Genomic DNA, 13,749 nt, shown 5'->3' on the forward strand with positions numbered 1-13,749 from the left:
ATCATTCTGGACGATTACAAAGTACCACTCAAGACTAGCCACTGTCTTTCTTGCCTCAGACACATGCATTGTAAAGTCAGTCATATCCTTCTGCATGTCCCTCTACGGGCCTAGGGTTATTCTTCCCCACATGGACTACTGTTAGATTAAATTGTATTTGTCAGAATGGAGAGATCAAGAGCCCTTGTGTCCTGTTTCCTGGCTTCAGAAAGACAGATAATCATCACCCTATTCTTCGCTAGCCTGGTGAGACTGGTTTCCATATGTTTGACAGTCATCTATTACTAAAATATTACCATGCCTGTACGCAGTCTCGGTGGGCTGTAAGGGCTTGGAATCTGCACCTTTGTGACTCTTAAAGGTATGTGTACTGGCTGTAGTGATGAAAGTTGAAGGTGAATGTGTTGCTGTTTGAGTTAGTGTCTGAGGTTTCTTATTCTTCAGCCTGAGAGACATGGGCTGTGTTCTGTTAACAGCCTCAGCATGAGTTTAGTGAAATGCTTTGTGCTGTGTGCATTGTGCTTACTAAATGTGTCTTGAGGTGTGAAGGTAGCCTCCAAGTTTAGTAAATACTTTGACCTCTCAATACTGAATCTTTGTGAGGTATGGCCCATGTGGTGAAGACTATAGAATAGTTTTAGGCTTAACTTTGAATACAAGATTGTGTCAGCCTTCAAGTGTCATTGTGGATGCTCACACTTTTTGCTGAGAACCTCACATTATTTTTCTTTCTCTGCTTGTCTGTTTTTGTGACCGGTGCTGCTGCAAAATTGCATGTATGATGTATTGGTTTAAATTGTCTTAAAACTTAAAAGACACGTGTTAAAAGGAGCTAAGCACCATATATAAAAGTTTTGTACTGAAGACAAAATTATTCATTGGTAATATTGAATCTTAATTCTCTTGTTCTCTACAGATCATTCTGATCACTCTGATAATTCTGACATCATAAGGCTCCACAATTGCCCAGAAGAATGGTTTTCCTATTTGCAAAAAATAGAAAAAAAAGGTGATCCAGAGGATGATGCTGTGCTCCGCAAAAGACTAAGTGACATGTATAGTGAGGCTGTTGCTGCCCTTCCTGCAGAGAAGTACTGTAGAAATGAGAGTTATGCTCACATTTTGGTGAGATTTGCTCAGCTGAAAGTGTAAGTAACATTTGGAAATGAGCAAAAAAAATGTGCATGATGTATGTCTTTATTAATGTGGCTGTTTGTACATTTCGTGTTTATAAATGTACATATGCAGTATTTTGCTAGCAGAGTTGTGTCTAAGTTTGAGTGAGTGGTGCAATGCTGTACCAAGTTGGAATCTCCTACTATTTTTAAATGTTATGTTTTCTGAGTCTGGTCATATCTTTGTAACATGAAGTAATGTATTTTTATAATAGTAAGATTAATTTGAAGTAACTTAAATTTTTTGTCCCCTCCTTGCAGCTGACCGTCGGCTAACTCTGAATGCCCCTCCTCATTCAAAGCATCTACCAAACCTGACAAAACTTTTCCTAGCTTTCTCAGTCTGGTGAGAGGTGTGAAACAGATTGGGACAGTGTCATATCTGCTTCTGAGGAGGATTTTTTGTTTATTCCCTAGGTTCCCACCCCTGTGTACACATCATCTTAGGGACAGATGTGCATTTGGAATGCTGACATATCGATGTTCTTAGTGTTTCACTGTTGCAGTCATTACATTTGGGTTATCTGCTTGCAGGTAGCCCTCAGTCGGCTTGATTAACAAAGTCTTAGGTCCTGCATCAGTTGATGTCCCTTTTTCCATGACGTCAGGTCGTCAGGGGTATAAAACATGCAGCCGACGCCATTACATCAGTCTTTCTTGCTGTGCGGTGCCTGAAGCAGTTCGCAAGTGCCGGTCGGCCGACTCCTGAAATTTTCGTTTTTGAGTTTCAGAACAGAAATCTTCAACTAAAGCCAAGTACCCCATTGGGGAAACTTTCTTGCTCCTTACCGATGTCAGTAAAAGTTAATAATTGCATTACATGTGGAAAGCAAATACCTCATAAAGATTTTCATTTGTACTGTATTCCTTGCCTAGGCCCTGACCACGACGTACCTTGCTGTCGGTTTTGTGCTTTATTTAATCAGCGCACTATCCGTCGTCGTTTTTTTTTCAAGACTAAATTTTTCGGTTCTCTGTTTAATTATCCAGAAATGTCGTCGGTTAGCCATCCGTCTACCAGGATTCCAAAAAAAACGCAAAGATAAAGACAGAGGCAGGCTGCCTTGGTCCAAAACTGCCGACGACGCTTCTCCTAAGTCGTTCGCCAGTACTCAGTGAGGCACTTTCGCAGCCCCTGATATCCGCTACTTCTGATTCGCAGGCCTCTACTGAGACCCATTCGGAGTCAGGTATGCTGGAAGATGCTTCAGTTATGGAACTCACGCATGTCTCTACCTTGGATGGGTCCGGAGCCGCTGTGGAGTCACCAGCTTCTGAGGGTGTATTCAGGCTTACAGACTTGCATGTTAAACCGATGCCTTCTTTACTTACACCTAAATCTCGATCCATGCCTAAATAAACCGATGCCCAGGCCACATGCTCAGGACTCTATGCCTAAAAAACAAATGATAAGAATGGCTGAAGATCTAATAACTCTAATCAGGGTAGCCAACCCCCCCCCCCTTCTAAGAGACCTAGGACTGAAGTTGATTATGAATCTTCTGATCAGGATTCTGTTTTTTTCTGATCCTTCTGATGATCTGGATTTGCCCTTATCTCCTTATGAAGATTCTGATGTAGAGGACTCCATTCCCTCTGCTTCCCCTCCTGAGGATTTTTCTTTTGGGGAAACTTTACATACTTTAAGGGAGCATTTCCACTGGGAAAGCCAGGATTTTTCTGATTCAAAAAAAGAGGCTTAGGGATTTTCTTCTCCTACCTCAGCATAGGCCTTTAGCTCTTCCTCCTGTACTAAACATTGTTGATGATGCTTTTTCGGAATCTAGTTTGGCCCCTGATTCCCTGCCTCCTGCTCCCAGAAAACCTGACAGATACTACAGGGTCCCTGAATCCCACAAGTTCCTTTTTAAAAATCCTATTGCAGATCCAGAGACTATTTCACAGGGGCCCAAGGGCATTAAGGCTTCTACTGTTAAAAATCCTACCCCTTCTGATAGAGATCCAGGGCGCTGGATAGATGGGGTAAGAAGGTTTATATTTCTGCAACCTTGGCCATTAGAGCTTTAAACAGCCAGTTTCATATGTTAAAGTATCAGCAACATGTTATTGGACTGCTTAAACAAAGTGATGTTGATTCCTGACTGTGTGGAAAATAAAGAATTACAGGATTTAATGCAGTCTGCTGAACAAGTTGGAAAACATACTTTGAAATGTTGTTTTGATTCATTAGAGGCCTCTTGCAGGGCTGCTGTTACTGGGTCTCTGCTCAGAAGGCATGCTTGGCTTAAGGAGCAATCTTTGCCTGATCATGTTAAAGCTAAATTGTTGGATGCTCCTTTAAATCAGGACCGCCTGTTTGTCAACAAGGCTGAGGAAGTTCTTAAAAAGATGGAAGATAAAGCTAAATCTACGCAAATGATTAGATTTTTTACAAGTTCAGCCTCCTAGATTTAGTAGGCACTGGCCCTCTTAAGAATTGGTCCTTTCCAGCCCCTTCCAGGTCTTCTCAAGCCAAACCCAGACACAGCAAAAACCCCAGGATGTCCTTCAAGGATGCATCTGCAGTCCTAACATATGGGTTGTCCTGCCTCAGGCAGCCCTTCGGTCGGCCGGATTCCAAAGTCTGGGTCTGGCCTCGGCTGATGTCGCACTTCACCCGACGTCATAGCTGCTGTTTATTGGGTATAAAGGCATCAGCCGGCGCCATTTTCCTCAGTCTTTCTTGCCGCGCGGTGCCCGAAGCAGAAGCTGTTCGCAAGTGCCGGTCGGTCAGATCCAGAGATTTCTACTACCGAAGACTTCTAAAAAGCTAAGTACCCCGTTGGGGACTCTTTCTTGCCTCAGCCGATGTCAGACAAAGTAAATAATTGTTTAACTTGTGGGAAACAAATACCTCATAAGGATTTCCACTCTTACTGCCTTCCTTGCTTAGGCCCAGACCACGACGTATCAGCTTGTCTAGCCTGTGCTTCCTTCAACCGACGGACACTTAGACGTCGGTCGGAGTTTGCAGAGGAGTTTTTTGGTCCCGCTTTTGCATACAAAATGCCGTCGGAGACTCCGACTACTCAATTAGCTAAAAAGCGCAAGGAAAAGGACCGACATTCGCCCGCGGTTTCGGCTGAAACCACGGTTAGGCCAACCGCGAGTGTCTCAGTTTCGGCTGAAACCGAGCCCCCGGTTCTTCCTTCGACCGAAAGCATGCCTCCGATAGCCGAGGCCTCACAGAGCATGGCTGAATCTGCTACTGAATTTACTGCTACAGAAGCAGGCACCCAGGATTTGTCAGACACTATTCCTTTAGACATATCTACCCCTGCACGTGGGGCTGCTAGACCCCCTGCTTCTATGTCTATCAAGGCTTTTGCCAGGGCTAAAGCAGCTAAATCTTCTAAGGCCTTACCTGCTAAAACTCCTTCACATAGGCCTACCTCTAGTTCCCAAATACTCAGCCTGGCTGAGGATCTCATTTCTTTGATCAGGGATCCCAACCTCATCCAGACAGGGCCTCTCAGCCCCTCCAGATAAGAGGCCTAGGACTGAACCCAGAACCTGTCTCTACAGATTATTCCTCGGATGACTCAGACATTTCAGACCCTCACGAAGGCCCATATTCTCCTTATGAGGATTCTGATGCAGAAGACTCCATTCCTTCTGCTTCTCCTCCTGAAGAATTTTCCTTTGGGGAAACCTTGCATGCTATGAGGGAACACTTCCAATGGCAGGGCCAGGATTTTTCAGATTCAAGGAAAAGGCTAAGGACCTTTTTACACTTACCACAGCATAGGCCTTTAGCCATTCCGCCAGTACTAACAGTTGTTGATGATGCATATAATGATGCCTGTACTGCCCCTGATTCTCTTCCTCTGGCCCCTGCCAAGCCAGACAGATATTACAGGGTCCCGGATACACACTACCATTTGTATAAGGCTCCTGTTGCAGACCCTGAAACCATTTCACAGGGCCCTTAAGGTGTGGCAGCTGCCTCTGCCAAAAACCCTCTTCCCTCTGAAAGGGAATCTAGAGCATTAGAGAGATGGGGTAAAAAGGTTTATACTTCTGCTACTCTTTCGGCCAGGGCCTTGAACTGCCAATTTCACATGATTCAGTACCAGGAATTTTTGCTAGACCAGCTAAATAAAAAACTGTCTTCTCCTGAACCTATAGACCGTAAGTCCCTTTAGGATTTGGTACATAACTCTCAGCAGGTCAGTAACCATTTCTTAAAATGTGGCTATGATGCACTGGAGGCTTCATTTAGATCAGCTATGACTGGAACAGTGATTCGAAGGCATGCCTGGTTAAAAGAACAATCCTTACCAGACCATGTTAAGTCAAAACTCCTAGATGCTCCCATGAAGAAAAATTTTGTTTGGCTCCCCTGCACAGGAGGTTCTAAAGAAGGTGGAAGAAAAAGCAAAATCTGACTGTTTGAGTCAAGGATTTCTTACAGGTCCAACCTCCGAGGTTTAGCAGAAATTGGCCTTCGAAGAATTGGTCCTTTCCAGACAACTCCAGAGCGCAGAGGCAGAAATAGACGCCCAAGAGGCAGAGGTCAATCTAGGGGTGCCTACAGGGGACGTCAGTGGCAACCTACCAACCAGAGAAGTACTGCCACAGATTCAACTACAACCACTTCCACAGGGCAGACACAATGACTTGGCTCTAGTTCCGCCTACCAGGGAACAACTGGAAGCACCCTTGGGTGGAAAGCTAGCCTTGTTTTCCGACAACTGGCATTACATTACAGGAGACAAATGGACTTTACAAACAATAGACAAGGGCTACAGGTTTCACTTCCACACTCTACCAAAAAAGAGAGGAATGCCAAACCTACCACCAAGCCAAAAAACAGACGCTCCAAGACAAATCAACAACTTACTAAGGATGAGAGCTATAGAAGAGGTACCACCTGTGGAACAAGGCCAAGGATTTTACTCCAGGCTTTTCCTTGTACCAAGAAAAGAAAATCAATGGAGACCTATTCTAGACTTGTCCGCACTGAACACATACCTCATTGTTCCAAAATTCAAAATGCTGACCCTCCAGCAACTTCTTCCCATGCTGGGCAAGGAGTCTTGGCTGGTGACTCTAGATCTCAAGGAGGCATACCTGCACGTCCCTATACGACCAGATTGCAGAAGACACCTCAGATTTCTTGCAGGATCAGAGCATTATCAATTCTTAGCATTGCCTTTTGGCTTATCTACTGCCCAGAGTATTCACGAAATGCCTGGCATCAGTAATTGCTCATTGCAGGCTTCAGGGAATTCAAATTTACCCATACCTGGACGACTGCCTAATACAAGCGGACAACAAGGCAAAATTAACAAAGATTTGGAAAATGTCATACAACTGTTGCAAGCCTTGGGATACACAGTCAACATGCAAAAGTCAAGACTAGTACCATCCCAAAGGATAACATTCTTTGGTACAGAACTGGATACATCAACTCAGATGGCTTTTCTCACAGAAGAAAAACAAAAGCAACTACCAGTCTACTTCATGACATTAACAACACAAACTCAGCTTACTGCAAGGAAAGTCCTGCAAGCCCTGGGCTACATGGCATCCTGCATAATATTGGTTCCGCATGCCAGGCTGCATATGAGAAAGCTACAATGGTACCTAAGGAATGTATGGTCTCAACACAAGCACAGTCTAGAAGCCCAGATTCCAATAATTCCATGCCTGAAGCAAGAATTCCTGTGGTGGGCTCAGGCCTGTCAGTTGAACAGAGGCTTGCCTTTCCACAAACCTCATCCAAGCCAGACCATCACCACGGACGCCTCAGACCTAGGATGGGGGGCACACATGGTGGACAAGTGTATACAAGGCCTATGGACCCAAGACCAGCTGAATCTACACATAAATCTAAAGGAGATGCTGGCAGTGAAACATGCGATCCAGGCATTCAGACCACTCCTTCAACAGGGTCATCTACTAAGGACGGACAATACCACAGTCATGTGGTACATCAACAAACAGGGAGGTACACATTCATATCCTCTATGCCGGATGGCAATGGACCTGTGGAATGTGGCCCTGAATCTCAACATTCAACTTCAGGCCAGATTTGTACCAGGAAAAGAAAATTCTCTAGCAGACACCTTAAGCAGAACTACCACAGATGCTCACGAATGGATGCTGCATCCAGATATCTTCAAAGCCATAACAAAGAAATGGGGACTACCAGAGATAGACCTGTTCGCCTCCCCACACAACCACCAATTGAAGAAATTCTGCACAAGAGCATACCACCCACTTGCTTGGAGGGTGGGACTCTTTCCTTCAGCTGGAAAACCTGACAGCATATGCATTTCCACCTCTTCCCTTGATGTACAAAGTTCTACTGAAGATCAGAGAGGATCAGCCAAGGGTAATCCTGATAGCTCCAGACTGGCCGAGGCAACATTGGTACCCGCTACTGAGAAGCATGTCTCGGACACACGCATGGCCTCTACCTCTATATCCCTTACTTCTAACACAGGACAACTACAAGATCCTACATCCAAACTTGAAAACACTGCAGCTAGCTGTTTGGAATATTGCATAAAACAAAATAACCCAGGTTTATCTCAGAGGGTTAAGGACATTATCCTGGAGGCACGCAGACCCTCCACAAGGAAGACTTATTCAGCCAAGTGGAAAGATACCTCATTTGGAGTGCAGCAAAGGGAGAAAATGTCTCATTGGCAAACATAGCACACATCCTGGAATATTTAGCAGAACTGTTCCACAATGGCCTGTCTTACTCCTCCATTAAGATTCATGCATCAGCAATTTCAGCAGAATACAACATGGACCCTCCTGTCTTCTCTCATCCTCTACTCAGGCAGTTCTTGAGAGGAATCAAAAATGTAAAACCTCCAAGGAAACCACCTTTACCTACATGGGATCTCAACTTTGTGCTGGAAAAGTTAACACTTCCCCTTTTGAACCAGCAGCAACAGCAGAATTACAGTTCTTGTCTTGGAAAACTGCTTTCCTGCTAGCAATCACTTCAGCAAGAAGGGTATCTGAGTTACAGGCGTTAATGGCAGTACAACCCTTCCTTATCTTCTATCAGGACAGAGTCTCTCTGAGAACTAACCCTACCTTTATGCCAAAAGTGGTCTCCAGAGTATCATTGAACCAAGCGATTCATTTACCTACATTCTTCCCCAACCCACAGAACAGGGGGGAAAGACTGCTACATACCTTGGATGTGCACAGACAATTACGCTACTATCTGGACAGAACTAAGACCAGCAGAAAACTGACCAGCTTCTGGTAGCATATGCAACAGGAATGCAAGGAAAAGCAATTTCAAAACAGACAATCTCAAAATGGATAGGAAATTGCATTCAATTTTTACTCTTTTCATGAAAAGACAACTCCTGAAAATATCAGACCTCATTCCACAAGAGCTACAGCCACCACTACAGCTTTCCTAATAGGAGTGGCTACCAAAGACATTTTAGAAGCTGCTACTTGGAGCTCCGTGCATACATTTGCCAAGCATTATAATCTTCCTTATACTCTAGATCCCGAGCAGGTTTTGCAACTGCTGTTTTGCAAGGGATCTTAACTACACCATCTTTATCTTAGTGCCTCCTCCCCCAGTTTGGCTATGGTATTCTACCCATATGTTAGGACTGCAGATGCATCCTTGAAGGACATAGTACAGTTTTGTACCTACCATAAATGTAGATGTCCGATAGGTATGCATCTGCAGTCAGGATTACCCACCCTCCTTCCCCTCTGTGGTATTCCTAGGATGTCCTTCAAGGATGCATCTGCAGTCATAACAAATGGGTTGTCCTGTCGTCAGGCAGCCCTTCGGTCGGCTGGATTCCAAAGTCTGGGTCCGGCTTCGGCTGATGTCGCACTTCACCCGACGTCATCTCTGCTGGTCTTCGGGTATAAAGGCATCAGCCGACGCCATTTTCCTCAGTCTTTCTTGCCGCGTGGCACCCGAAGCAGAAGCTGTTCACAAGTGCCGGTCTGTCAGATCCAGAGATTACTACTACCGAATACTACTTCGAAGACTTCTAAAAGCTAAGTACCCCGTTGGGGACTCTTTCTTGCCTCAGCCGATGTCAGAAAAAGTAAATAACTGTTTAACTTGTGGGAGACAAATACCTCATAAAGATTTCCACTCTTACTGCCTACCTTGCTTAGGCCCAGACCACGACGTAGCAGCCCTAGCCTGTGCTTCCTTCAACCGACGAACGCTTAGGCGTCGGTCGGAGTTTGCTGAACAGTTTTTCGGCTCAGATTTTGCGTACATTATGCCGTCGGATCCTCCGACTACACAAATTGTTAAAAACGCAAAAAAAGACTGACACTCGTGGTCCGCGGTTTCGGACGAAACCACGGTTAAGCAAGCGAGTGTCTCGGTTTCGGCGAAACCGAGAAAACGGGTCAATCTTCAGCAATCCATGACTACTACTGAGGCTCCTGCTACCTTAGTTGAATCGGCCTCTGAAGTTTTGCCTACTACTGTGGTTCCTAGTGAATTATCAGACACCATCCCTTTGGATGTCTCTACCCCAGCACGTGGTGCTGCTAGGCCTCCTGCAGCCATGTCTATTAAGACCTTTGCCAGGGCTAAAGCAGCCAAAACTGTTAAATCAGTGCCTGCTAAGCCCCTCACACAGGCCCACTTCTAGTTCACAAATGCTTACTCTGGCAGAGGATTTAATCTCCTTAATTAGGGGATCCCAATCTCACCCAGACAGGGCCTCTCAGCCTCCAGAAAAGAGACCTAGAGCAGAGCCCCCCGAGCCAGTGTCCTCTGATGATTCCTGGAATGACTCAGACATTACAGATCAGCCAGAGGCTCCTTTTCTACTTATGAAGATTCCGATGCTGAAGAATCCATTCCATCTGCCTCTCCACCAGAGGAATTTTCCTTTGGGGAAACCTTACATGCCATGAGAGAACAATTCCAATGGCAGGGACAAGATTTCTCAGATTCAAGAAAAGGCTTAGGACCTTTCTGCACTTACCACAACATAGGCCCTTAGCTATACCTCCAGTTCTGCCTGTTGTGGATGATGCATTTAATGATGTTTGCACTGCTCCTGATACTTTACCTCCAGCCCCTGCCAAACCAGATAGATTTTACAGGGTGCCAGACACTCATCACCACCTATACAAGGCCCCACTTGCAGATCCTGAGACTATATCCCAGGGGCCTAAGGCAGTAGCCTCGACCTCAGCAAAACCCTCTCCCTTCTGAAAGGGAATCCAGGTCCTTAGAGAGATGGGGAAAAAGTTTACACCTCTGCTACTCTCTCAGCTAGAGCTTTAAACTGTCAGTTTCATATGATCCAATACCAAGAGTTTATGCTTGATCAGTTAACTAAGAAGCTGTCCTCTGATGACTCCTTAGATAAGAAATATGTTTTAGAAATGGTGAATAACATTCAGCAGGTTAGTAACCATTCCTTAAAATGTGGCTATGATGCACTGGAGGCTTCATTTAGATCCGCCATGACTGGCACAGTGATAAGAAGGCATGCATGGTTGAAAGAACAGGTCTTGCCGGATCATGTTAAAGCAAAGCTGTTAGGTGCTCCTATGGATAAGGCCAGTCTATTTGGTACCCCTGCTCAGCAAGTAATGAAGAAAATGGAAGAGAAGGCAAAATCTGTACAAACAGTTAAGGATTTCTTACAGGTTCAGCCCCAAGGTTTAGCAGGAACTGGCCTGCCAAAAATTGGTCCTTTCCAGACTCCTCAAAATCTCAGAGGCAGGAATAGACGCTCTAGAGGCAGAAATCAATCCAGAGGAGGTGCCTACAGAGGACGCCAGTGGCAAGGCAATAACCAGCGAGGCACAGACACAACCACTGCCACTGCAACAGGACAATCACAGTGACTTGGCTCTGACACCGCCTACCAGGGAGCAAATAGCAGCACCTTTAGGCGGAAAGTTAGCCTTATTTTCAAAAATTGGCACTATATCACAAAAGACAAGTGGATTTTGCAAACCATAGACCAAGGCTACAGGTTCCACTTCCACACCTTACCAGTAAAAAGAGGAATGCCAAACCTACCTCCAAATCAAAAAACAGAAGCTCTAAAGCAGATAGCTCAATTAACAAAGATGAGAGCTGTGGAAAGAGTACCAATAACAGAACAGGGCAAAGGATTCTACTCCAGACTCTTCCTAGTACCAAGAAAAGAGAAAAGTTGGAGACCTATTCTCGACCTGTCCATCTTAAACACATTCATCATTGTCCCAAAATTCAAAATGCTGACCCTACAGCAACTTCTTCCCATGCTGGGCAAGGAGTGTTGGCTGGTAACTCTAGATCTCAAGGAGGCATACCTGCACATCCCCATACGACCAAATTGCAGAAGATACCTCAGATTTCTTGCAGGATCAGAGCATTATCAATTCTCAGCATTGCCCTTTGGCTTATCTACTGCGCCCAGAGTATTCACAAAATGCCTGGCATCAGTAATCGCTCATTGCAGGCTACAGGGAATCCAAATTTATCCATACCTGGACGACTGCCTGTTACAAGCGGACAACAAAAGCAAGCTGACAACAGATTTACAAAGAGTCATTTGCTTACTACAAGCCCTGGGATACACAGTCGATTTAAAAAAGTCAAGACTGATACCATCCCAGACAAGAACATTCTTGGGTGCGGAATTGGACACAGTAAAACAAATGGCATTCCTAACTGCAGAAAACAAGAACAACTCCTCTTTACTTCTTGGCATTAACAAAGCAGAACAAACTAACAGCAAGAAAAGTACTGCAGGCCTTGGCTTCATGGCATCATGCATAATCCTGGTACCCCATGCCAGACTGCATATGAGAAAGCTACAGTGGTACCTAAAGAATTTATGGTCTCAACACAGGCACAGCTTAGAAACCGAAATTCCAATAATCCCATGCCTGAAACAAGAGTTCCTATGGTGGGCTCAAGCATGCCAGTCAAACCCAGGCTTGCCATTCCACAACTTTCAAGCAAGCCAAACCATCACAACGGACGCCTCAGACCTAGGCTGGGGGGGCGCGTTGGACAAATGCATACAAGGATTGTGGACTCCAGACCAGCTGCACCTGCACATAAACCAAAAAGAAATGCTGGCAGTAAAACTAGCAATCCAGAAATTCAGACCATTCCTCAAAGAAGGCCATTTAATGATAAGGACAGACAACACCACAGTCATGTGGTACATCAACAAACAGGGAGGCACTCATTCATACCCCCTATGCAGGATGACTCTGGACCTTTGGAATATGGCTCTGAGCTACAACATTCAGTTACAGGCAATATTTGTGCCGGGAAAAGAAAACACCCTAGCAGACATGTTAAGCAGAACCACTTCGGATGCTCACGAATGGATGCTACACCCGGACATCTTCAAGGCCATCACAAAGAAATGGGGAATGCCACAAATAGACCTATTCGCATCCCCACTCAATCACCAGCTCAAAAATTCTGCACAAGGACATACCACCCACTTGCATGGAAGGTTGACTCTCTATCCTTCAGTTGGAAAGGCCTGACAGCATATGCATTCCCACCTCTTCCTTTGATGCACAAGGTACTACTGAAAATCAAAGAGGAACGTCCAAGGATAATTCTGATAGCTCCGAATTGGCCAAGACAACACTGGTATCCATCACTGGTATCCATTGCTGAGGAGCATGTCTCAGGGGAGAATGTGGTCAATACCCCTGATGTCTTTGATGTTAACTCAGAACAACTACAACATGCACCCAAACCTAAAAACCTTGCAACTGACTGCCTGGAACATCACATAACAGCAACTAACCCAGACTTATCCCAAAGGGTTAAAGACATTATCCTTGAAGCCCGCAGACCTTCAACAAGAAGGAACTATGCAGGAAAATGGAAAAGGTTTGTCATTTGGAGTACTGAACGAGGAAAAGATGTGTCGAACATAGATATTGCTAACATCCTGGAGTACTTGGCAGAGCTTCTACATACAGGCCTGTCCTATTTCTCCATCAAGATACATGCATCAGCTATTTCAGCAGAATACAGCTTCGATCCACCTGTCTTTTCAAGATCCTCTTCTCAGGCAGTTCCTCAGAGGGATCAAGAATGTAAAACCTCCTAGGAAACCACCATTACCAGCATGGGACTTGAACTTTGTGCTAGAAAAATTGACACTCCCTCCATTTGAACCAGCAGCAACAGCAGATCTTCAACACCTATCATGGAATACTGCTTTCCTACTGGCAATTACTTCAGCAAGGAGGGTTTCGGAACTACAGGCCTTAATGGCAGTACAACCCTTCCTAATCTTCCATCAAGATAGTGTCCATGAGAACTAATCCTACATTTATGCCTAAGGTGGTATCCAGAGTGTCTTTAAACCAGGCAATCCACCTGCCTACCTTCTTTCCCAATCCACAGAACAGGGGGGAAAGACTGCTGCATACCTTGGATGTACATAGACAGTTACGCTACTACCTGGACAGATCCAAAGGTAACAGAAAACCTGACCAGCTTTTAGTAGCCTATGCAACAGGAAGGGAAGGAAAAGCAATTTCCAAACAGACAATCTCCAAATGGATAGGAAATTGCATAAGATTCTGTTACTCCTACCATGGAAAACCAATTCCACAGAACATA

The 13,749-nt window shown here is 45.0% G+C and overlaps 1 protein-coding gene across 1 annotated transcript in view; it reads left to right on the plus strand.

Annotated features, from left to right (window-relative positions):
• TTK (TTK protein kinase) overlaps nucleotides 1–13,749 on the plus strand; it is a gene marked incomplete at its 5' end in the record, with an annotated part of 1,887,454 nt that overhangs the window by 46,602 nt on the left and 1,827,103 nt on the right. Inside the window, 1 exon segment of the mRNA XM_044074056.1 lies at nucleotides 917–1,148. Within this exon segment, the coding sequence (XP_043929991.1) occupies nucleotides 917–1,148 (232 nt within the window).

The sequence above is a fragment of the Protopterus annectens genome, chromosome 1.part1 (genome assembly GCF_019279795.1).
Source record: "Protopterus annectens isolate FY-2018-M chromosome 1.part1, PAN1.0, whole genome shotgun sequence".
NCBI lineage: Eukaryota > Metazoa > Chordata > Ceratodontiformes > Protopteridae > Protopterus > Protopterus annectens.